Here is a 26710-nt window from a genome sequence, read left to right as displayed (position 1 = left end):
TGACAAATACAATTATTTTAACCTTTCACTGATAGTAAGATCTGACACATGTTTTGAGTTTGGATTTATTGAATGTTAATATATTCTAACATTGGGGAAAAATACACTATGAAAATAATCAGTTTTGATTCTTGATATTTGCTAACTACCAGTTATTTTGAAGAAATTTGCATGCCTTGAGAAGATAAGACTAAATAATTCAACATAACGGTAGAATAGTTATTAAACTTTGGTGACTCATTCATTTCAATCTGAGAAACAGTACTTTTAAAAAACAGGTAATTGAAGTTAATATATTTCCAGTTACCCTGACTCAGAACATTAAATTGAGTCCCAGAAGAATTCAGAATTTAATAAGATCATGGTCAAATGGCAGTTATTTAATGTTCAGTAAATGCTCACAGTTGGCTGTATACCACATATTACAAAGGATTGTTGTGTCTTTAAGGCATTTGCATGCTGGAAAAAGACAAGGTATTAGATACACAGAGCAGATAAAAATGGATCGAAACACCATACAAGATGTTTTAGTAGTATTCACTTCATCAGGTCAGATGTTCACCCTTAAGTTTACCCACTATTCTGATTCTGGGGAAAGGCAAAGGGAAATGGTGAGAGACAGGTTTGGGACAAGTCATCTCCTCTCATTTTTTTTCAAGACTAAATGCCAATACTTTCTGCTTCTGAAAAAGGTTGTCTTCTAAGGCATGCTGAGCAAGTTGAGAATAGAAGCTAGCTGAGAATGTAGAAATTAAGACACCTTGGTGAATTCACATCATCAAAAAAGCTGTTAATGTATTTTGTTAACCAGTATATTTTCACAATCATTTTAATTTTATGCTCTGAGAGGCAACATTATTGCTTTTTGTTGTAATTCTAATTCAATCGTCTAAATCTAGATGGCAAATATAAACACATTTTAATTAATTAGCTTAGAAACTAATTGGTATTACTGATGAATCTTGTAGTAATATGCCATCAGGCGACTCTGAAGTGGTGCCAAGAACAAATTTCAGACTTATTAACTGCTTCTAAGTTATAAGTATTGCTAAAGAAAAATTAGAATTGAGTTATGATGAAAAATTGAGGAATGTTTTAAGTATTCCTTGAAAGGACCGGTATTTTGATATTACAACAGTGACTAGGGAATCTGGTGTGCACTCTAAGGCAAGTAAGAAAAATTGAGTCATTTCATTTGTAGAGCCTGAGTGGTGTGGTCGTGTTTGCTATTGTTTGGTGAGAGGCGGCAGCACGACGGCTGTGTGAGTGATAGGTGGGCAATGGAACTTCATGATTTCTCCATTTTAGCACAGCGTATTACCTTCAGTCTGGCATTGGCAGGCAGAAAAAACAAAATGCTAAATTCTGGCCTGTCTGTTTTGTTAAAACCATTGTGCTGTTACATTACATATTAAAAAGAGAAAGAGAGAAAGCAGGATGATGTACTTACTAGCTCACTTCTCTTATTTGTGCTATAATGCTCTCAATCAATGGTATTTATTGAGTGCTTACAATGTGCAGAGCACATTCTAAGCACTTGAGATGCAGCATATATAGCCTGACTCTTAGAGTAATGAATAGAAATGGGTTTTCAAGGGAAATTTTCTGCACATACATTTCAGCCCAGAAACAGCCTGTTCTTACTTTACCTGACAGGAAAACTGAGAAAACAAAATGAGGCTGACAGTCATGCGACTGCAGAGTAGAGGGAGAGACAAGGTGGCACTCAAATATTAAATCTGTGTTTCATTTATAAAAATTATTAACGTCTGGTGGTGTTTGAAGTAAATGAGTTGATTCTGTTAATGTGATTTACTAAACTTACTTCGGTTTGAGGTAGAGATTTTTAGTTAAATAATTTTGCCAAGCTTTCTTGAAAGACAAAAGTTGGGGTAAATGTGAAAAGTGAAGATGGCATCCCATTAGATGGTAAATTATTTGAGTGCAGGGACCCTATTTTAGGTCCCAAGAGCTTAGTAACTCAATAAACACTGGTACTCAACAGTGTGAATGATTAAAAACTGAAAAAAAATCCTGCTAAACTGTATGATTGTGATATCGGGGAGCAATACAGGAAAGAATAAAGTTAGCCAGTTGATCGAGTTTCTATTGAACTCTCTAAAGCAGTTAGTACAGTGGTCTACACAAAATAGGTGTACTACTTTTTCTTCATGAAAGAAAACACAAAATCTTATAAAAAGCTCATTTGGGAAATGAACCTTCCCCACTAAATCCAACAGATCACAACATTCCCTATTTATTGAATGTCCTTGGTACAGCCTACCTCCTCCAAGAAGCCTTCCCTCATTACTTCCCAGCGCCCTAAATTGTACCAGCAATCCTTAGCACTAAGGCATAATTAGTATAAGTTTTTTGGATATTTTATACAATTTGACATTCAAGTACTTTCATTACTTTATGAATGCTTTTAGATCTATCTCCCTTGATAGAATTTAAACAGTGAATGTTTACTGAGTGCTTACTGTGTGTAGAATGTCATATTTGAGGGCTTGGGAGAGTACAGTACATATGTCCCCTACCCACAAGGAACTTACAGCCTAGTGGGGTAGACAGATGTAAAAATAAATTATGGATATGTGTATAAGTGCTCTGGGGCTGAGGTTAGGGTGAATATCAAGTATCAATCAATGACATTTATAAAGCACTTGTTATGTGCAGAATTCTGTTTTAAGCACTTGGGAGAGTACAATACAATGGAATTAGCAGATATGTTCCCTGCCAATAATGAGCTTACAGTCTAAAGGGGAAGACAGACATTAATATGAATAAATAAGTAATTTATAATAAATAATTTAAAGTTATGCACATAAGTGCTCTGGGGTTGAGGATGGGGCAAATATCAAAATGAATATCAAATCCAGGAGCATAGATGACACAGAAGGGAGAGCAAGATGGGGGAACAGAGGGCTTAGCAGGGAAGGCCTCATGGAGATGTGACCTTAATTATTCTTTGAAAGTGGAGAGGGTGGTGGTCTGGCTTATATGTAGAGGGAAGGAGTTCCAGGCTAGGGGGAGGATGTGGGAAAGGAGTCGGTGGTGAGATAGACGAGATCAGAGCACAGTGAGTAAGATGACACCAAAGCAGCTGAGTGTGCAGGCTGGTCTGTAGTAGAAGATTAGTGAGGTGAGATAGGATGGGGTGAGCTGTCAAGTGCATTGGCAAGGCAGAAGTGAAAGGTAGTAGGGGAATTGAGGGCTTAGTTGGGGAAAGGATCATAGAGGAGATGTGATTTTAGGGAAGCTTCAAAAGTGGGGAGAATGGTGGTCTGTCACATGAAGTTGGGGGAGAGTTTCAACCCAAAAGGAGACGAGGGCAAGGTGTCGGTGGCAAGAGAGATGAGATCGAGGTACAGTGAGTAAACTCATGATAAAGGAGCTAAGTGTGTGGTTGGGTTGTAGTAGGAAATCAGGGAGGTAAGGTAGGAGGGGGTGAGATGATTGAGCACCTTAAAACAGATGAGGAGTCCCTGCTTGATCCGGAGGTGAACAGGGAGTCACTGGAAGTTCCTGAGGAGTAGGGAGACATGGACTGAATGGATTTTTAGAAAAATGATCCGAGTAGCAGGGTGAAGTAAAAGACTGGAGTGGGGAAAGAGATTAGGCAGGGAACATGGTGGAGAAGCTAACACAGCAGCGTAAGCTCCTATGGGCAGAAAGCACCTAGCTTCTGTTTTCCACTTCCTAAGTGATTAGTGCATTGCATCGTACCCAGTGGGAGCTCATTAAATACCACTACTGCTTTGATTGTCTTTGGTGAGTCAGAAATTAAAATGCAGTGTTCAGTGAATAGCTTTGTTTTAACAAGTAAAGTGAATAGAGCAAAGGAAGAACCAAATACCCAAATGATAAAAAGATTGCAAGAAGCAAATGAATTACAAAATCCTTTGAGTCAGTAGTGCTTGAAAGCCTACTGAAACCAGTTTGTTGTGGCTGAAATGGGAGGATCCTAAAACACTGCCCACTTCCTTAAAAAGGTATTTGAGGTTTTTTTGGTTTTTTTCCCGTTACACTTGTTATTGAGGAGTTGGGAAATAACACACTAGTCAAGAGTGTCCAGACTAATTGTGTTGTTCAAGAACTATGTTCTCCCTGAATTTTCAATGCATCCCCCAAACCTGTATGCAGTTAATCTAACCCTTATGTGTAAAACATAGGCATTGCTGCTCTGGGGTGGGCTTTCTGGACAACATGAGTGGCTGCTAGCTGCTCTGCCGTTTGGAGCTAGCAAAGGATCAGACATGGAGACTGTAAACTCATTGTGGTCAGGGAATTTGTCCGTTTATTGTTATAGTATGCTCTCCCAAGCACTTAGTTCAGTGAGCTGCACGCAGTAAGCGTCAATAAATACAACTGAATGAAAGGGAGATTTTCACCCTGAAAATGCTGGAAGAAGTAGGAAGGGATGAACGTCACCAGTGCTGCATTTCTAGCCCTCACAGGAGCCCAGGCCTGGGTACGAATGATGCCTCTTGCCCCAAGTCCTGAAACTCCAGGAGGAGCACAGCATTTCTTCAGGAGGAGAAACTAGAAATATGATGGATTTATTACCCAAGTTTCCTCTTTTCAAATATAATTAATCTTCCATAATTAATATGGAAATCATATCATTCATTCTCATGGGCTTCTTAAATGAAAAAGTTAAATTTGTCCTTGTTTCACATTCTGATAACTATTCTAGTGGAGTTGAAATATTAAAGTCTGTTGATTTTTTGGTTGTTTAAACTTGATTTAATTTTTCTATGATCCTCCTTGGTATTTACCCCAAATCATTTATGCACAAATATTATTTTTCATTTAAAATATTAATTGTTGTAGTTCTTTATTCCTGGAATACCTATCCAGTGAGATGACTTCAAGAATTGAGTTGAAATTTACATAATTTCCTGCTCCTACAGCACCCATACCTTAAGGAATGAGTTTATGTATGTATTCTCTCTGTCAAAAAATCCTGTTGGTTCAACCTTCACAACATCTCTAAAATCTGGCCTGTCCTCTCCATCCAGACTGCTACCACATTAATCCAAGAATGTATCCTCTCCCACCTTGATTATCACATCAGCATCCTAGCTTTCTTTCTTGCTTCCTCTTTCTCCCCACCACTGCATCAAACAGAAACTCCTTACCATCAGTTTTAAAGCAATCACCTTGCCCCTTCCTACCTCCCCTCCCTGATTTTCTACTACATCCCAGCCCACTCCTCTAATGCCAAACTACTCACTGTACCTCTATCTTATCTACGTCACTACTGACACCTTGCCCATGCCCTGTCTATTGCCTGGAACCCCCTCCCTCTTCATATCCAACAGACAATCACTCTCCCCACCTTCGAAGCCTTATTAAAAGCACATTTCTTTCAAGAGGCTTTCTCTGACTAAGCCCTCATTTCCCATTCTCCCATTCCCTTTTGCGTAGCTCTTGCACTTTAATTTGCATCCTTTACTTACCCCTCCCTCAGCCCCATAACACTTATGTACCGATCCATAATTTCTTTATATTAATGTCTGTCTCCCCTCTAGATTGTAAACTCATTGCGGGTGGAGAACATGTCTACCAACTCTGTTACATTGTACTATCCCAAGCGATTATGATTAAATGTAGAAAAGAGTACCTTGACTGATTGGCTGACATTATTTTAAATGACTAAGGTGGAATGAGACCAATGTCTTTCATGCCTAAAATTGTTCTTTGGTAGTAGGTTGGACACTTTGGGAGGAACAGTAACTCGTTAGATCACTTAAGGAATCACTTAGGGCTGTTGCTTTGTCTTTCCAGACAGGAAGGTTAATAATTTTATTACATATAATATTATATTTAATCATATTGAGGCTGCTCTATCTTCTCGACCATTTTACTTTACTTTCTCTGAACCTTATCCAGCACTGGAATGGCCTTCCTGTAGTGTGGCTACCAGAACTGAATGAAGACATACATATTTTAAATAGTATACAAAGTAAAATATGATGGTCCCTGTCATCAAGGACCTTAGTACAGTGTTCTGTTGTTGGTTAGGAATTGTCTCTATTTGTTGTTGAATTGTACTTTCCAAGCACTTAGTACAGTGCTCTGCACATAGTAAGCGCTCAATAAATTTGATTGAATGAATATGTGCCAGGCATTTTATTGAGTGCTGGGTTAGATGCAAGATAATCAATTTGTATACTTTCAATGACTTGCCCAAGATCAAACAGCAGGTGAAGCTGGGATGAGAACCCAGGCTTCTGATTCCCAGGTTCATGCGCATTCCATAAGGCAACATGACTTTTGTGTATGTAAAACAGGAATTGAATGTCTTTTCCCTCTCCTCTTATACCATGAGCTAGTGGAAAGAGCGCAGAACTAAGAGTCAGAAGGACCTGGGTTCTAATCCCACCTCTACCACTTGTCTGCTGTGTGACATTGGGCAAGTCACTTCACTTTTCTGTGCTTCAGTTGCTTTATCTGTAAAACTAAGAATCCAAGACTGTGAGACCTCTGTGGGACAGGGACTGTCTCATATATGATTGTCTTGTATTTACTCCAGCGTTTAGTGGAGTGCCTGGAACAAAGAGCTTAACAAATATAAAAAAACAAAACAAAACTCAATCCCTGCAGCAAACCTGGATTCTGGAATTTTGGGTCCTTATCCTGGCTCTATGGAGGCTTATAGGTTATGAGAAGCAGCGTGGTTCAGTGGAAAGAGCCCGGGCTTGAGAGTCAGAGGTCATAGGTTCTAATCCTGGCTCCACCACTTATTAGCTGTATGACTTTGGGCAAGTCACTTAACTTCTCTGGGCCTCAGTTACCTCATCTGTAAAATGGGAATGAAGACTGTGAGCCCCATGAGGGACAACCTGATCACCTTTTATCCCCCCAGTGCTTAGAACAGTGCTTTGCACATAGTAAGCGTTTAATAAATACCAATATTATTATAGGTTAAACTCTTCTGATTCTGTGATGGTTGTATGTGTCAGGGTCTTCACCTTACAAATACACTTGGCTAGCATATTTACCCAGTTTGGAAAGATTTTCCAGAGAAGGAAGATTTGGGTCTCTATTGACTTGATTTGAATATTTTCAAACCACTAGTGAGTTGGCAGAAATCTCTTGGTTGTAATAATAATTGACAGTTGTTAAGCACTTTGCTATGGATCAGGCACTGTACTGGGTGTGGAGGTAGATATAATACAATCAGCCTAGACACAGTCCTTGTCCCATATAGGGTTTGAAGTCTAAGAGGGATGTATTTTGTCCCCATTTTATAGATGAGGAAACTGAGGCACAGAGTTAAGTGATTTGCCCCAAGGTCACGTGATGGGCAGGTGGCACAGCCAGGATTAGAACCCAGTTCCCCAGACAACCAGGCCCATGGTCCTTCCTCAAAGTTCTCCATTAGCTGACTCTACCCATTCTGGGCACCATTACTAACCAAGTTCCATTCTAGCCAAGCAAACCTGACAACGGTCCTACCACCCTCACTCATCTCTTGAACATCAAGTTGTGACCTCTGCCAATGCCCACATTCTTTCTTTCTTCTGGTCTGCCAACTTCCCTTTGTGCAGCATTTAAAACCCCACCCCAAACTCAACTCTCCACATTAGATGCATATCCCTGTTGGGGCAGCACTGATAAATTGAATATGCCTGCCATGCCTCCCTCGGTATTGTGCAAATGTATTAAGCACTAGTACAGTGCTCTGCACATGCTAAGCTTTCAGTAAATATGATTGAATGAATGTGTGAACTTGGGTATACAGATCTACTTCTGTATTGAGATGCATTTGTAATAATAAAAAAAAAAAAGTTGGTATTTGTTAAGCGCTTACTATGTGCCGAGCACTGTTCTAAGCGCTGGGGTAGACACAGGGGAAGCAGGTTGTCCCACGTGGGCTCACAGTCTTCATCCCCATTTTACAGATGAGGTAACTGAGGCACCGAGAAGTTAAGTGACTTGCCCAAAGTCACACAGCTGACAAGTGGCCGAGCCGGGATTCGAACCCATGACCTCTGACTCCAAAGCCCGTGCTCTTTCCGCTGAGCCATGCTGCTTCTCATAGTCTCTAATAGTCTCTAATAGTCTCTAATAGTCTCTAATAGTCTAATAGTCTAATAGTCTCTAATAGTCTCTAATAGTCTACCCTGTCTCCTCTTTTAGATCACAACGTTCTTAAAGTCAGGCTTTTACAGTCTCCCTGTTATATATCATAAAACAGTCACGTTAGGTGATGTTAACTAAAAAATAGTATTCAAGTGTACATTAAAATAACCAAAGATTATGGAAGTTTTCCAAGATCATACAGCAAATCAGAAATAGAGCCAGGATCACAATCTCAAATCAATAGATTTAAAGTGCCCTGTTGCTTGTACTGGCCTTCCACTCAAAAATATGCTATTTTGGACTATTTAGCATTTGAAGGAATCAATAAATAAATCTTTCAGCTCCTTTAGCAAAAGTCACCAGATAATTATTAACCAATTTTACTTTTTCTCACCCTCTGCTGTTCCCTATGGGAATCATTATGTTTTTAATGTAAAATTTCATCAAATGAAACACTAATTAACTGAATCCTATAATAAGTATGATTTCCAGAACAATACAGTTTCCCAAGTTTCAAAAGAAACCTTACATTTGGTTTCTGAAGTTTTGAGAGGACCAAGAAATACTGAGGTTTTTATTATTTGCTTTCAGCCAAACTCATTGTAAGGAGACTTGGAATTTTTCTGAGTACATTCCTCTAATATAATGTTTTTCTACTATATCAGGAGCACAGACTGTCGTTTAGACTGTGAGCCCGTCACTGGGCAGGGATTGTCTTTATCTGTTGCCAAATTGTACATTCCAAGCACTTAGTACAGTGCTCTGCACATAGTAAGCGTGCAATAAATATTATTGAATGAGCTCTGAACGTAACAAGGACCGATTCTGATCTCGTTATCTTGTATTAACTCAGTGCTTAGTAAAGGGCTTGGCACAGCCATCATTAAAATCGTGTATTCAAAGGCTGAACCCTAAATATTTCAGTTCCTTTAACATTTTTGAGGTTATTTTAATCCCTGATATTTCACTTTTTATTTTTTTAGAACTTTCTCCATGGGAAATATACAAGGTGGTCTAGGTGAATCAAGGAAAGGGAAATTTCCAATTTGGCCAGAATGGAATGAAGCAGATATAAATGCAGAAAAGTGGGATGGAGGAAAAGGAATAAAAGAGAAAGAAAAAGCTGGTAAAAGCCCTATTATAGTAAGTTGAATGAGTGCTTATTATGTATTCATTTTTTTCTTTTATATGTATTTAATGGTTTTGTATTTGTCTTATTTAATTTTAATTTTATTTTTACAGTAGATAAAAACACTATTAGCTGTATTTCAGATTTTTTTTCCTACTTGAAGGAAAAACTTCTAAAATCAAGTATGAATATAGAGCTCTAATTTAAAATACAGCAGGGAAGCATTCTCAATAAGCAGTTTATGGTCCAAAATTGTTTTAACAATTTGAACAGATTCCCCCCCCAAAAATATTTTCATAGGTCTATGATTAATGATTCTATTTTGATAGGGTATTTTGAAATAGTATGCTAAATTTTGTAACACCAGTGATGTTGCAGTGAGGTCATAATTTGATAAATTCTGAAAAGTGATGGAATATAATAGATTGTCTTGTTCTTTTTAAAAAAATAGTAAAGTTAACTCATCTGCTTCCAGTATTTTTTATTTCCATTGTACTAAAAAGAGAAGCAGCATGGCTTAGTGGATAGAACACAGGCCTGGAAGTCAGAAGAACCAGGGCTCTAATCCTGGCTCTGCCACTTGTCCTCAGTGTGACCTTGAGCAAGTCACTTAACTATTCTCTGAGCCATTTACCTCTTCTATAAAACGAAGATCAAGATCAAGTGAGTTCCATGTGGGATAGGGACTGTGTCCAACTTGATTAGCTTCCATCTACCCAATCGCTTAGTATAGTGCATGACACATATCAAGTATTTAGCATATCACAGGAAAGCATTTGTGGTTAAATTTCAATTATACCACCTTGCTTTACTTAATTTTATTTCAAGTGGAGTTGGCTAAATCCTTCTCACGAAGGATATCACCATTTCAACCTATTTAAATTAGGCGGACCTCTGAAGACTATGTCGACACCAGCAAAGTGGAGAAATGAGCAATTATCTGGAAATTTGATATTTGGACAGATAAACTAGAGAATTAAGATTTTAAACCTCTCATCTTCATCCTTCATCTTTGATCTGAATTATGTAGGCAACAGCCTCAAGTCTGTATTTTTCTTTGCCTTTGAAGACAAAGGTTTTTAGAAAATAAGTCTTGAGGTTAAGTGATATAATCAATATAAGTGAGAGGTTATGGACATGATTTTCATAAAAGATATATATATATACATATGTATAATTGTCTTTTGTATTTGAAGATGACATGAATAAATCAAAGAACAGCTTTTCCTCTTTTAAAGTATCATTAAGTCTATATATGCATAATTATAGGTACTGGAATTTTGTAAAAATAGAAGTTACTATATCAATGATGAACAGGAATGAATAAACATTAGACTAGCAATGCTCTACTTCTTAAGATTTTGCACTCTTTATATTTCCTTTATTCAGTCTGTGAGGGAACCTTGCATGTCAGCTATTTTATCTATTTTTCATTTTAAACAAATGCCTCTCCATCTCTTTCATTCTTTGACTAAATATGTGCAATTTTAAATCCCATTAATTTTACACATATGCGATTAAATATCTCAAATTATATCCTCTGTCCAATCTAGTATGAATCAACTTCAAAATATGGTGGTTGGGAAATACATCTTTGCTATGGGTCATTGAAGAGAGCTTCCTGGTATGCTGTAACTTTCACAGAAAATATTTTCCAATATGACGGAGAAATGACTGCTTCATAAAGCAGTTGTGAACAGTGTACTATGTAATTTAAATATATAAGCAGATACATTTCCAAAATCTTATGTCCCTAAGATAAATTTCTGTGATTTTTATTTGGGGAAAATACGTATATTTCCTAGTGTTCCTTTGTTTCTCCTAAGTCTTTGAGATTGTAGTTCTTTCATGCAGCACTCAGCATGAGGAGAAATGGAGGACATGAAGCTGACAAAGCAGTAAGGAAGTACATTTGTCCAGTGAGCTCAAAAAATACTTATTTTCAAGGTTGGTTTAAAATCTAATAGAGTGGGATATCCACGAAAATTATGGAATGGAAAATATTTTGGATAAAGAGAAACAGAGTAAAGGCATTCATTTTACCCTAATTACCTTCAGTATCTGATATGTGTAAATAATGGTAAGAAGTAGCACCATTTCCCAGATATTGCTATTTTAAAAGGTTATTACTCTATTTTAAAAATCTTGTTCTTTAAACATTAGCTAGTAGATTTCTGTGTTTTATGACTCATATTGAGTTTACTTAGGTTTTGAATTTCAAAAGGAAGTTTTATGATCCGTAACATTGTATTTTCACAAGTTTAAAAAAAGCAGGCTATAGTTTCTTCCTTGCAAAAGAGCCATCCAAAATAATGATAGGTTGCAACTTGCACTTTTAAGCTATGCAAGTGAGAATAAAAATCTTATCTTGATTTTCCTGAGTTAGTTCCATCACTGCCACTTTATAAAACAAATGTCCACCTGTCTCTTTAGAACTATGTTGAAGAAACACAGACAGAGATGTTAAATAGTTCCATTTTGTTTTCAAAACACTTATCTACATTTAATAACAATTTTAAACCTGAGGAAATATTTTCTTGTACTGTATTATACTCCACTGTTTTCCAAGCATGAAAAAGCTTGGTCAACAAGAACTTTTTGACATTTTCATAAAATGATTGGTGTTTCATTTTTCTGCATGTACATTTTGTGTAGCATTTTTTTGATGACCCTGAAGGGAAAATTGAATTACCACCATCACTAAAGGTGTTTTCATGGAAACGTCCACAAGAATTCTTAACTAAGGTAAGAACATTTTTTTCATGTTAAATGTAATTATAGGTCATTTATGTTGTAAAAATGAGAACTGCAAATGGCTATAATTTTATTGACTGACAAATTTACATAGCATATATAGGCCAGTCTATACTTGCCTCTATAGTTTACCTATCTTTCTTTTAACTCCCATGAGGACTAAGAAACTGTTCATATGTTTATACAATGCATTTTTATTTACCGTGATATTTTTGGAGCCTGCCAAGCCAAAGGAGTTGTATTGTCTGACAGCACCGTTTATTGTTGTTGCAGAACTTTAAGCTTCAAGGTCATTTTAAGGATTGTTTCATCAGGATTTATCCATTTTAATACTCTCATATGTTCCTACTGAAGAGGTTAACAGTGAATATGAAGGGCTTTCTGTATTTTTAAAAAGCATTTAGTAATTAAATCTATTGTGTCAGCAGCATCGACTTTCCCACAAAAATCTTCTGTTATTCACCCTATATTACACAGGAAACATAAACAGGATAGGCTACTGAGATTAAATGTTATTGCTGATGCTATTTCTCTTAATTATTAGTCCACTGAAGTATCCACTAGATCTATGGCAGACCCTAATGAGGCAAAGATGGAGGGGAAGGAAGTTGTCTCCCACAAATTTCCTAGTAGTAGTAGCAGGTAGAATGAAGGCCAGTAAAAAGACGCAACCTCTAATCCTGGCTCTTCCTCTTGCCTACTGTTAGACTTTGGACAAATCATTTATCTTCTCTGTACCTCAGTTTCCTCATATGGAAAATGGGGCTTCAATATCTGTTCTTCCCCACTTCAGACTGTGAGCTCCATGTAGGACAGAGGCTGAGTTGGATCTGTATATTATATTTACCCCAGTGCTTGGCACACAGTAATTATTTTAGTTGTAATTTTTAAGTGCTTACTATGTGCTGGGCATTGTATTAATGGCTAGGGTTAATACAAGATAATCAGGTCGGACACAGTCCATGTCCCACCTGAGCACAATCTTCCTGTGTTGGACCACTCACTCACAAACCAGGGCATGGCTTGGTATTAATTTCCCTGGAACTCACTGGAATCTTTGGTTAAGTGTTGTAAGTGGTCATTTTCTTGTAAGAGGGAGGAATCTCTAAGCATTGGCATGATGTCATAAAACTGTGAGGAAAAATTGAGAAGCAGCGTGGTCTAGTGGATAGAGCTTGGGCTTGGGAGTCAGAAGTATCTAGGTTTTAGTCCCAGTTTTGCCACTTGTCTGCTTGTGTGACTTTGGATGAGTTGCTTCACTTCTCTGTGCCTCAGTTACCTCATCTGTAAAATGGGAATTAAGACTATGAGCCCTACATGGGACAGGGACTGTGCTCAACCTGATTACCTTGTCTCTACCCCAGTGCTTAGAACAGTGCATGGCACATAGTAAGTTCTTAATAAATACCATAAAAATTTTTAAAATTGTTCTTCTACGTTTCAGCATCCAAAGTACAGGAACCCTCTTGATGAAAAAAGGGAGGAAGTCCCAATTCAAAAATTTTTTAAAAAAGGAATTATTTTAACAGTCAGTCATTCTGGGTTCAATTCCTTACTCTCTATGTATATGTGATGATGATAATGATGGAGTTTGTTAAGCACTTACTATGTGCCAAGCACTGCTCTAAGCTCTGGGGGAGATAGAAGGTAATCAGGTTGTCCCGCGTGGGGCTCACCTTCTTAATCCCCATTTTACACATGAGGTAACTGAGGTGCAGAGAAGTTAAGTGGCTTGCCCAAAGTCACATAGCTCACAAGTGCCGGAGCTGGGATTAGAACCCATGACCTCTGACTCCCAAGCCCATGTTCTTTCCACTGAGTCTCTCTCTCTCTCTCTCTCTCTCTCTCTCTTCCCCCCCCCCCCCCCCCGCCATATATATATCTTCTGGGAATCACAGATGGATCACTGTCTTCCTGGGTTTCAGTTTCATGCAAAAAGTCTGTCCAAAGTGATAGGTGACACGTTTCTTTTACCTTGTGCAGAAGGTAACCTTTCAATCTGTGCTTTCTTTGTCTTCACCCATCCCTGTCCTGCCAGCCATTTTTATTAGAAAATTATTATAAACAGTATTCAGTGCAATTTAAATAGAAAAGTAAAGGCTTCAGTGCCAAAGCCCTCATGGAAAAGCAGAGTTTGAAAGGTAGAGTTGGAAGCATTTCACCTGAGGATGGCATTGCTGAATTGTACATTCCAAGAGCTTAGTACAGTGCTCTGCACACAGCACTCAATAAATATGAATGGATGAATGAATTTGCAACCAAAAGACTAGTTCATTAACAAAATGTTATATAGAATTGAGAAATTGTGAAGGACTTCACTTTTTAAATCATGATGCTTTGGTTTAATGGGACCTTGGGAAAATCAGTTAATTTCTGTGTGCCTTGATTTCCTCATCTGTAAAATGGGGATTAAATACCTGTTGGCAGTTCCTTCCCCTTAAGCTGTGAGCCTTATGTGGGACAGGAAATGTGTCAGATCTGACTGTATTGTATCTACCCCAGCCCTTAACACAGTGCTTAACAAATGCCACGAATATTATTATTATTGTTAGGGGTATGCAAGGGTGAGCTGCCTACAAACTGGGCATAATGTTCCAGTTCAAATATGGAACATTTATCTCCTCTGTATAAATCTAAATTTCTACACAGGGATAGGTGTATGCAAAATTTGTGTAACTTATTATAGAATGCAGTTAAACTCCTTTTATCCAGATTTGTCTGTGACCCTTTCTATTTAATGTAGAATTGCTGCTTGCCACCCTGGCCCATCATTTGTGGCCCAGTCCTAACTCGTTTTGTGCATTATTGGAATAAAATTGGTGGTACAGCACCTTGCACAAGGATGTTGCTTACATCCAATAATAGTTGTGGTCTTTCTTAAGTGCTTATGATGCGCCAAGCATTGTACCAAGTGCTGGGGAAGATAAAAGATCATCAGGTCAGACACAGTCACTGTCCTACATGGTGACTGTCACCCCTTCCCTCCTCCCCTCCTTAACTTCTATCTTTAACCACTCACTCTCCAATGGCTTCTTCCCCTCTGTCTTCAAACATGCCCATGTCTCCCCATCCTAAAAAAACCCTCTCTTGACCCCACTTCCCCTTCCAGTTATCACCCTATATCCCTCCTACCCTTCCTTTCCAAATGCCTGGAACGGGTCGTCTACACTCGCTGCCTCAAATTCCTCAACTCCAACTCTCTCCTGGATCCCCTCCACTCTGGCTTCCGTCCCCTCCAGTCTATCGAGACTACTCTCTCAAAGGTCACCTATGACCTCCTTCTTGCCAAATCCAATGGCTCCTACTCTATCCTAATCCTATTCGACTTCTCAGTAGCCTTTGACACTGTCAGCCATCCCCTTCTCCTCCAAACCTAATCTCACCTTGGCTTCATGGACTTCGTCCTCTCCTGGTTCTCTTATCTTTCTGGCCGTTCTTGCTCGGTCTCCTTCGCAGGCTCTTCCTCCCCCTCCCATCCACTAACTGTAGGGGTTCCTCAAGGGTCAATTCTTGGCCCTCTTCTGTTCTCCGTCTGTACTCACTCCTTTGGTGAACTCTTTCGCTCCCACGGCTTCAACCATCATCTCTATGCAGATGACACACAAATCTACATCTCCTCCGCTGTTCTCTCCTTCTCCCTTCAGGCTCGTATCTCCTCCTGCCTCCAGGACGTCTCCATGTGGATGTCTGCCCGTCACCTAAAACTCAGTGTGTCCAAAACTGAGCTCTTTATCTTCCCTCCCAAACCCTGTCCTCTTCCTGACTTCCCTGTCACTGTGGATGGCACGACCATCCTTCCCATCTCTCAAGCCCGGAGCCTTGATGTCATCCTTGACTCAGCTCTCTTATTGACCCCACACATCCAATTCGTCACCAACGCCTGCTGATCTCAACTTGACAATATCGCCAAGATCTGTCCATTCCTCTCCGACCAAACGGCTATCATGCTGGTACAAGCTCTCATAATATCCCAGCTGGATTTTTGTGTCAGCCTTCTATCTGATCTCCCTTCCTCCTGTCTCTCCCCACTCCAGTCTATTCTTCATTCCGCTGCCCGGATCATCTTCCTACAGAAACGTTCTGGGCATGTCACTCCCCTCCTTAAAAACCTCCAGTGGTTGCCTATCAACCTCCGCATGATACATAAACTCCTCACTCTTGGCTTCAAGGCTCTCCATCACGTTGCCCCCTCCTACCTCACCTCCCTTCTCTCTTTCTACTGCCCACCCCGTACACTCTGCTCCTCTGCCGCTTACCTCCTCACTATCCCTCGTTAACGCCTATCCCGCCGTCGACCTCTGGCCCACGTTCTCCCGCTGTCCTGGAATGCCCTCCAGCCTCACCTCCGCCAAACTAACTCTCTTCCGCTCTTCAAAGCCCTACTGAGAGCTCACCTCCTCCAAGAGGCCTTCCCAGACTGAGCTTCCCCTTTTCCCTCTGCTCCCTCTGCTCCCTCTCTGCTCCTCCCCCTTCCCCTCAGTACTGCCCCCTTTCCCTCTGCTCCTTCCCCTACCTTTTCCCCTCCCCTCAGCACTGTGCTCATTTGTATATATTTTTTATTACGCTATTTATTTTGTTAATGAGCTATACATGTCCTTAATTCTATTTATTGTGATAATGTTGTCTTGTTTTTATTAGAGAAGCAGCGTGGCTCAGTGGAAAGAGCAGGGGCTTGAGAGTCAGAGGTCATGAGTTCGAATTCCGGCTCTGCCACTTGTCAGCTGTGTGACTGTGGGCAAGTCACTTCACTTCTCTGTGCCTCAGTTACCTCATATGTAAAATGGGGATTAACTGTGAGCCTCACATGGGACAACCTGATTACCCTGTATCTACCCCAGCGCTTAGAACAGTGCTCGGCACATAATAAGTGCTTAACAAATACCAACATTATTATTATTTATTTATTTCGTTCTGTTTTACTCTGCTGTCTGTCTCCCCCGATTAGACTGTGTGCCCATCATTGGGCAGAGATAGTCCGTATCTGTTGCCGAATTGTACATTCCAAGTGCTTAGTACAGTGCTCTGCATATAGTAAGAGCTCAATAAATACTATTGAATAACGGGGAGGGAAACAGAACAGGGGTTGGATCTCCAGTCTAAAGATGACAAAATTGAGGCAGAGAGAAATTAAGTGACTTGCCCAAGTTCACGCAGCAAGCCAATGGTGAACTCAGGATTAAAATTCAGGTCCATGGACTCCCAGTCCCATGCTCTTTCTATTAAGACATGCTATTCTCCATTTTGAAAGTGCTAAAGGCTGCATAATGGATTGAAGTGTTCATCAACAGCCTACTTCTTATTGGAGAAAGCTGTTCATTATCTTCCTTGGACCTCGAAAGCTACTTTATTCCTGTAGTTTTACGAAGGACACTAAATAACAGCCAGACAATGAACAATGCTTTTAACCAGCCCATCCTAGCATCCTAGAGAGAGAAATCCAGAGGAAACAAAATCATCACTCTTCACTATTCACCTACATCATTACTTTCCTGGTTAAATGTCCATTTTCAAAGAAAGAAAAATGAGAAGAAAGCTGTTGGCTATGTGCAAGCGTGAAAGACATATGGAGAGAAGTAGAGAAATAGATAGATGGAGACGGATACATATATCATTGCCTTACACACTCCATCCCCATCCCCCACTCATTCGGGAAAATACCCAGGCCTCCTACCTAGTCAGAAGCATTCCTATACTCTCTCACTATTACGAGCACACACGCCCCCAAAACCCCTGCCCTCCTCACCCTCCTCCGCTGGCCCTCAGTCACATATTATGTCTGCCCCATACCAACTCCCTGCAATTTCAATAATTCCTTTTACTGATATTTTTCAAGGTGCACAGCTGTTCAAATTAATAATGTTGGCATTTGTTAAGTGCTTACTATGGGCCGAGCACTGTTCTAAGCTCTGGGGTAGACACAGGGGAATCAGGTTGTCCCACGTGGGCTCACAGTCTTAATCCCCATTTTACAGATGAGGTAACTGAGGCACTGAGAAGTTAAGTGACTTGCCCAAAGTCACCCAGCGGACAAGTGGCCGAGCCGGGATTCGAACCCATGACCTCTGACTCCAAAGCCCGTGCTCTTTCCACTGAGCCACGCTGCTTCTCATACACTCTAAACAAATTTACCATTCATAGTGTCAGGAGTAATATATCTTGAGTATGGTAAATATGCCATCTTCTTAAGAAAACATTGCTTAGAGCTTTGTAAGAACTGCTCAAATTATACTAATCTCTAATACTCTCATTCTATGTGTGTGATCATCAGATCAGCACTTAGAACAGTGCTTGGCACATAGGAAGCGCTTAACAAATACTATCATTATTATTGTGACAAAATTAAAGATTTGATATTTTGGACAGTGTGAACAGTTTTTACAGAGAAGTTTACAGTTCCAAGCAGTGTTCACTTAAGAAGGTGAAATGATTATCCTGCTCAGTAGATTTTAATTCTAAGACTATTTTGTCACTGGCTATTTACAGTTACACAATATTTTTTTAATGAGGATCAAAGGAGCACTAAGAAATAAATTGTGACCGTGTAATCAGTTTACATTTGACACCTAAGTGTGATTTTCTAGCTATGAGATGTTAAATCCACTAAAAAATGGGTCATTTATATTTCAAATAGCCTATGGTAATCTCCTTGAAGGGCGATAGCCTTCTGCTTACTCTGTTGTACTTTCCCAAGAACTCAGTGCAGCGCTCTACACACTGTAGGTGATTAATAAATACTACTGATTGATTTGATGTTTTGAAAAGGATCTTCCCTCTTAGGGACTATGGAAGGGGCTTGGTGATTTGCTAGTCTGATGGGCTATAAACAGAATTCATGCTATACTCATTTGTATATTGTTTATTAACCAAATCAAAGCCTTTACAGATCATATGCTAATAAAATCAATATTACATCAAACATACAACAGCACTCACACCTTTCATTTTTTTTCCTTTCAGGTTCCTGTAGTAGTGAAAAATGAAAATAGATTCAACCTGTTTTCAGCAAATGAGCATTTAATCTGCAGTGAGGTAAGTCAAGAAAATATGAGCCAGCTCATTTCGGGTGACTTTCTGGAAACTGGAAACTTCATGTGGGCATGTATGCCAACTCTGTTTTATTGTACTTGCCTAAATGCTTAATATAGTGCTCTGCTCACAGTAAGTGCTCAGTAAATATCACTTATCTGATGGGCCATATATAATAATTATGGTATATATATGTATATAGGAGCAGCATGGCGTAGTGGCTGGAGCATGGGCCTGGGAGTCAGAGGGTCATAGATTCTAATCCCAGCTCTTCCACTTGTCTGCTCTGTGACCTTGGGCAAGTTACTTCACTTCTCTATGCCTCAGTTCCCTCATCTGTAAAATGGGGATTGAGATTGTGAGCCCCACATGGGACAGGGACTGTGTCCAATCCGATCTGCTTGTATCCACCCTAGTGCTTAGTACAGTGTCTGGCACATAGTTAAGCTTTTAGCAAATACCATTATTATATATATATATATATATATATATAGTAATTATAATTATAATTATTATATGTGGCCCATCAGATAAATCAGTGATATACATATAATTTACAGGCACCCACTCCATGGCAGTTGAGGAGACGTGGGATCAGAGGGTTTTTCCAGCACAGCTTTTCAGGTAGAAAGTGTAGCATAAGCAGCCCACCCTGCCCTTGGATTTGTAAAAGAATAAGAGATGCCAATGTGGCATCATTCCCTCAGGTCCCTGCCAGCTAGAGTCTTTGAAGGGAGAGGACAGAAGGCTTCGATCTCAGGGCTGTGAGTGGAGATGACAGTGGTGATTCTGCCATGACGACCAGGCTTGGAAGCACCCATGGACTGTGCAGTTAGGCAACTGTTAGGCAAGCGGGTTGATGGCTTCTGGGCAAGGACAAGGGGAGGTGATCACATCTGGTGCCCAGTGAGGACCAGAGGGGAGGCGATGAAGTGGGAGGAAAGGGTTCTTCCTCTAGTCCTTTTTAGTTCTTCTTCACTCTCTTTGTCTTTTTTTATTGTATTTGTTAGGTGCTTACTATGTGTAAGTCACCATACTAAGCACTGAGGGAGATACAAGTTAATCAGTTTGGACACAATCCCTGTCCACATGGGGCTTCCAATCTAAGGTATGGAATCCCCATTTTACAGGTGACATAACTAAAACCTAGAGAAGCTAAAGTGACTTGCCCAAGGTCACACAGCAAGATTAGAACCCAGGTTCTTCTGACTCCTAGGTCCTTGCTCTAACCACTAGACCATGCTGCTTTCCTTCTTGTCTTTCCTTCCCTTTCATCAACTCCTCCCCTCCATTTCTTCTTTCTTTTCCACTCAAAGCCCCATCTTCAATGTCCCACCCCCTTACAGCTCCACCCCAATTTGCCCCCATGCTCAAAATGAAGATTTGAGGTTCCTGTCCATATACAGAGTTGTCCTTGTCCTTGAAGATGTCACTGATGGTCAAATTTATGTATGGATGAACATGTGAATGAAAAGGTAAACATGGAAACCACAGTCCTGACCTCAATGCATTTCCAAAGTCTAGCCTTTGCAGTGTTGTCAGGTTTATGTTTTTTCAGCCCCACTGATGCCTCACTGTCTCATGATCCTTTAGGAGCTTCTGCCCCCAAAAGCTTGCTTCTCTGACTGCAGTATACCTTTCTGATCTGTCTCCAAAAGTGTCTACCAGTTTTCAGCTGGGATGCAGCATTGCCCGAGACTTTGTTATTATGATGCACAGTTAACATCTCTGGTGCATTTAGTCTTTTAGACCACTTTTGGTCCATTTGGCATATTGGGATCCCACTGAACTAAATAATAATAATTGTGGTACTTGTTAAGTGCTTACTATGTGTCTAGCACTGTTGTAAGCGCTGGGGTAGATACAGGGTAATCAAGTTGCCCCACGTGGGGCTCACACTTTGAATCCTCATTTTACAGATAAGGTGACTAAGGCATAGAGAAGTTAAGTGACTTGCCCAAGGCCACACAACAGACAAGTGGCTGAGGTAGGATTATAACCCACGTCCTCTGACTCCCTAGACCGTGCTCTTTCCACTAAGCCATGCTGCTTCCAAATGGCAGGCAACAGCTAAAATATCTCTCAGCTACCTAACATTTTCACCCTTGGAAGGAGATGGCTGAAAAATAATAATAATGGTATTTGTTAAGTGCTTACTATGTGCAGACCACTGTTCTAAGCGCTGGGGTAGATACAGGATAATCAGCTTGTCCCTCGTGAGGCTCACAGTCTTCATCCCAGTTTTACAGATGAGGAAACTGGGGACCAGAGAAGTTAAGTGACTTGCCCACAGTCACACAGCTGACAGGTGGCGGAGCTGAGATTAGAACCCATGACCTCTGACTCCCAAGCCTGGGCTCTTTCCACTGAGCCACGCTGCTTCTTGAAAATGAAGTGTCAAACTTCTCCTATAGAGACCTTATGAAGGAAATGCTAAAAGGGAAGGTAAACTAATATTTGTTCGGTGCTTACTACATAACAAAGCACTGGACTAAACACTGGGGTAGATAAAAGGTCATCAGATCGGACCCAATCCCTGTCCCTGGGGCCCACAGGAGGCTCATAATCTTAAGTAGTAGGGAGAACTGGTATTGTCACTGTATTTTTTGTTTCAAGCATTCTTCTTTGTACTGGGATAGAAACAGATTAATCAGGTTAGACACAGTCCCTGTCCCACATGGGGCTCCCATTCAACTGCCATTTTAGAGAGTAGAAAATTGAGGCACAGAGAATTCCAATGACTTGCCCAAGTTCACACAGCAGACAAGTGGCAGAGCCAAGATTAGAACCAGGGCCCACTACTTCCAGGCCTGAACCCTTGTCTACTGCCAATCTCTAGCAAAGTAATTCAGCTTTCATTTAACATAGACCTGTAGAGGAGTAAGACTCTTGAAAATTCACCACCTCCAGGGAAGTGAATGACAAAACCCATATGATACCAATCTTTTTTTTTAATATCTCTGGATAAAGAGACTCCATGTCTTCCTTCCCTTCATAGCCTGCCACACTGTCTTTTCTCCTTGGTAGTCATCAACTCTCCTTTAGTCCTACAAAAATCTCCTTTGCTTACCTTACATCATTTGCTCTTCGGAGTTTTGGACACAGGCAAAAACTGGTCACTATTCTATTCAATCAGCCCAAAAGCAATTACTGAATAACAACATTTTTCTCTTCAAACTAAACAATCCCACTATATGCACCCATTCTTTGGAGCACTGATTTTTCCATATTACTCTTCTCTGGACCACCTCTAGCTTTTACATATCCTTTTAAAAGTACATTCATCACATTGGGGCACAGAAGTTTATAAAAGTCAAACCAGTGAAGCATTGGGTAGAAGGATTACTTGGCTCCTGCCTGCCATAATCCTGATAATACCTTCTAGAACCAAGTTAGCTTTATTTATTCATATATCGCATTGTTGACTTGTATTCAATCTGTCATCAAAATAACCCCCAGCCTATTTTTCTGTTGTACTTTTTGCAACCTATATCTGTGCTCATTTTTCAAGTGAACTACCTTGCATATTTTCCTATTGATTTTCATTGCTTGTGAAGGGCCATTTTATTGACATGACCTAATCTTTTTCTTGCATTTCAAAATATTAACACTATCCACTTTAGTATCTGATGAGCATATCCCCCATACCCAGAATATCCTTTAATAATAATAATAATAATAATAATGGTATTTGTTAAGTTCTGTGTGCCAGGCACTGTTCTGAGTACTGGGGTGGTACAGGGAAATCAGGTTGCACATAGGTCCTGTCCCATATAGGGCTCAAAATCTTAATCACCATTTTAAAGATTAGGTAACTGAAGCCCAGATAAGTGAAGTGATTTGCCCAAAGTCACACAGCAGACATGTGGCAGAGCTAGAATTAGAACCCAGATCCTTCTGACTTTTAGACCCATGCTCAATCCACTAAACCATGCTGTTTCTCTAATCCTTTAAATTATTAATGCAGTTAACCCAAGGACTGATCCCTATATCAAACCTCAGTCATCCAGAGCAACTCATATTATTCTTTGTCTTTGTCACTAAAGTTGATTTAAAAGAATATTCTAATGACCTATTACAGTTTATACTAACAGGATCATGCAGTATCTGGATTCTGCATTTTGGAGGGATTAATAATAATAATTATAATGTGTCAAAAAAACTAAAAGAAAAGATTCACCTGAGCATGTCAGTAAATTTCTTAATATTTTCATGTATAAAACTGTATAGCAAGTATATAGAAGCTATATCAAGATTTTGCTGCAGATTTTCCTAAGTCCTAATGGTTTTATCTTTCGGTCCATTGGGGAGCTAACCATGTAACACTGTCTTTGCCTTTAGCTGATGAGATGGATTATAAGTGAACTCTGTGCAGTGTGGAAAATTTACAATGGAAATATTTTAAATAGTGAATTTAAAGGCAATGGAGCAGATCTACCTCCTCTCTTCTGGAAGCCCTGGGAACACATATATGCTCTGTGCAAGGCAGTGAAGGGACACATGCCTCTTTTCAATGCTTATGGAAAATACGTGGTGAAACTTTACTGGATGGTAAGTTTACCAGCACTCACAAAAATTCATTTTAGTCTAAGGATTGAATGGTGGAACAGTGGTATACCAGGACCCACGGTAGAGGCAGCAGCTAGGCTGGTGGAGAGGAAACCAGAGATAGTCAGTTGTGGTGAGCCTGAGGAGAAGTAATGAGAAATTTGGCCCTGGGGAGCTCAGTTTTACTGATCTCTAATTTCCTACTGCTGGGTCTCTCCCTAGCTTCCTTGCTTCTTCTCACCGAAATTCCCCAGGTTGATTCTTTCCTTCCCCTTAACACTGCTTATCATGAGATGGATGTTGGCCGGTCAGAAATTCCTGGCCACCATCAGGAATTTTCCATATTGCTGCAAGGATGATGTTTGGTTATTAGAATAGACAGTGATTAACAGTGATTTTGTTTAGGTTTTTAATATGTGGTGAGGTAGGTGGAGTGAAACATAATGCACATCGTTGTTTTTTTTCAAAGTTTCAGAATGTAGTTTATTTAGAGCACTGCTTATCCCTTGGATCCTTGAAAATGAAATAGGTGAGAAGAATCATTTCAGAGGGCAAAAGTCTCTTGCAAATAGAAAAGTTTCCATGCACACAAAAGGGATTATCCTTGAGGGATTTGGGAAGGTTGTGGGGAGAAGGAGTGTGTGTTTGTTGGGTGTGGGTGAGCGTGCTCCTGCTCTCTGGGTAAAGGAGAGACCCTCTCTTTTAAGTGCTTTTCAACTTTTTCTTTTGATACTACCAATCAATTTGTCCTTAGTCTGTCTCCCTTACCTCTGGAGAAATAACTGGCAGACTTAGCAAACCCATAAACCCAGAATGGATGTACTTTTGATGGCAGTTAGCTTTAACAGCAAACAGTTTTCTTACATTGGAGAGATCAAATAGTTATCTAAAGCAAGTACATAAGCAAATAGAATACCCTTATTCTTTCCTTTTTTTCTGATATTTGTTAGGCACTTATTATGTGCCAGGCACTGTACTAAGCACTGGGGTAGACACCAGCTAATCAGTTTGAACACAGTCCCTGTATCACATGGGGCTCACCATCTGAATCCCCATTTTACAGATGAGGTAACTGAGGCACAGAGAAGTGAAGTGACTCGCCCAAGATCACCCACAGAAGATAAGTGGTGGGGTCAGGACTAGAATCCAGGTTCTTCTGACTTCCAGACCCATGCTCTAGCCGAGCCTAAGGACTTGGATTGTTTCTGTAAATCTAAAAGAAGTAGAAAACCAAATTAGGGTACTTGGATATACTGGATCTAGCATAAAGGATGCAGCAAACACTGCAGATGTGTCCCTGCATTGGGTTCTGAGTAAATCTAAAGTGTAGACTTCCAGGGGAACTATGAGACAAGTCACCCATCAGGACCATATGCTTGCTGAAACTATAGGGCAGATGACACTTTTCTTTTGAAGGTAATGCATTCACATAAATCCCACAAAGGAGTGGATTTAATTCTGCCTTAGCCTAAGAACTTTATATTTTGTTGCATTTGTCTGAGCAAAAGTAAAACAAAACTATCCAACTGCAGTATGCATCAGGTGTTTCTGACTAATCTGTATGTACAAGAATGTACGTGCTCCGAAGCAGCATGGCTCAGTGGAAAGAGCCTGGGCTTCGGAGTCAGAGGTCATGAGTTCGACTCCCAGCTCTGCCACTTGTCAGCTGTGTGACTGTGGGCATGTCACTTAACTTCTCTGTGCCTCAGTGCCCTCATCTGTAAAATGGGGATTAAAAGTGTGAGCCCCACGTGGGACAACCTGATTACCCTGTTTCTCCCCCAGTGCTTAGAACAGTGGTCAGCACCTAGTAAGCACTTAACAAATACCAACATTATTATGTCTTCTGCCTTGAGCAAGGCAGGGAATGTGCAATTAAACAGGATGTTTCTGATTCCCTATGCTGGTCTATGGGAAGTGTTATAGCATCCCCTGTGGCCCTAAGCAGAAGAATGATATGCATATACATTTAGAATATAATTATAATATCGTTAAACAATTTTCATTCTAGAAGCTCATTTTGGACATGCTGTGTGATCCTGGGCAAGTCACTTAACTTCTCTGAGCCTCAGTTTTCCTATCTGTAAAATGGGGGTTCAATATCTGTTCACCTTTCTCCTTAGTCTCTTGAGCCTCATATAAGTCAGAGGCTGTATGCAACCTAATGATTTTGAATCTGCCCCAATGTGGTGGGTACATAGTCTTGTCTTATGCTGTTGAGTCATTTGTGACTCATAGTGGTATTGTTTTGTCCAGACAACGTCTCTGAATTAATGAATTCTATATGTTTACCACAGTTTGTTTGAGGAAGTGTTTCCTTTTGTTGTATGGCTCCAACTATCATCTTTAAGTTTCAGTGGGTGGGTGGTGTCTTGTCCTATTGCTGTGAGATTTAGTACACAAGTCCATGTCCACTGTACTGGGCTAGAGGAAATTTGAATTCAGTTAAGCTCAGAGAGAAGACTTGTGTTTTCCTATAAAAAACAGATGGAGGAAGACTCCCCTATATCTATATCATTTACTCCCTTTCTTCCTGTGTCACCTTTGCACTTGAACCCTTTTAGGATTCGATAATCCCCCTCATCCTCAGGCACAGAGCATTTATGTACATACTTGTAATTTGTTTAATGTTCATTCATTCATTCATTCAATAGTATTTATTGAGCGCTTACTATGTGCAGAGCACTGTACTAAGCGCTTGGGATGAACAAGTCGGCAACAGATAGAGACAGTCCCTGCCGTTTGACGGGCTTACAGTCTAATCGGGGGAGACGGACAGACAAGAACAATGGCACTAAACAGCGTCAAGGGGAAGAACATCTCGTAAAAACAATGGCAACTAAATAGAATCGAGGCGATGTACAATTCATTAACAAAATAAATAGGGTAACGAAAATATATACAGTTGAGCGGACGAGTACAGTGCTGTGGGGATGGGAAGGGAGAGGTGGAGGAGCAGAGGGAAAAGGGGAAAATGAGGCTTTAGCTGCGGAGAGGTAAAGGGGGGATGGCAGAGGGAGTAGAGGGGGAAGAGGAGCTCAGTCTGGGAAGGCCTCCTGGAGGAGGTGATTTTTAAGTAAGGTTTTGAAGAGGGAAAGAGAATCAGTTTGGCGGAGGTGAGGAGGGAGGGCGTTCCAGGACCGCGGGAGGATGTGACCC

At 40.2% G+C, this 26710-nt stretch overlaps 1 protein-coding gene across 5 annotated transcripts in view; it reads left to right on the top strand.

Moving 5' to 3' along the window:
* The window catches only part of ADGB (androglobin), a 178074-nt gene that overhangs the window by 13691 nt on the left and 137673 nt on the right, over positions 1-26710 (top strand). For all 5 annotated transcript variants that reach the window (XM_029058720.2, XM_039911155.1, XM_039911153.1 and 2 more), the window contains exons 2-5: positions 9078-9237; positions 11879-11968; positions 18935-19006; positions 23345-23554. In XM_029058720.2, the coding sequence (XP_028914553.1) occupies positions 9078-9237; positions 11879-11968; positions 18935-19006; positions 23345-23554 (532 nt within the window). The remainder of the gene's footprint in view (positions 1-9077; positions 9238-11878; positions 11969-18934; positions 19007-23344; positions 23555-26710) is intronic.

Source organism: Ornithorhynchus anatinus, chromosome 2 (genome assembly GCF_004115215.2).
Source record: "Ornithorhynchus anatinus isolate Pmale09 chromosome 2, mOrnAna1.pri.v4, whole genome shotgun sequence".
In the NCBI taxonomy this organism is placed as follows: domain Eukaryota; kingdom Metazoa; phylum Chordata; class Mammalia; order Monotremata; family Ornithorhynchidae; genus Ornithorhynchus; species Ornithorhynchus anatinus.
Note: the sequence above shows the minus strand (reverse complement) of the source record. Positions and strands in the feature narration are given on the sequence as shown.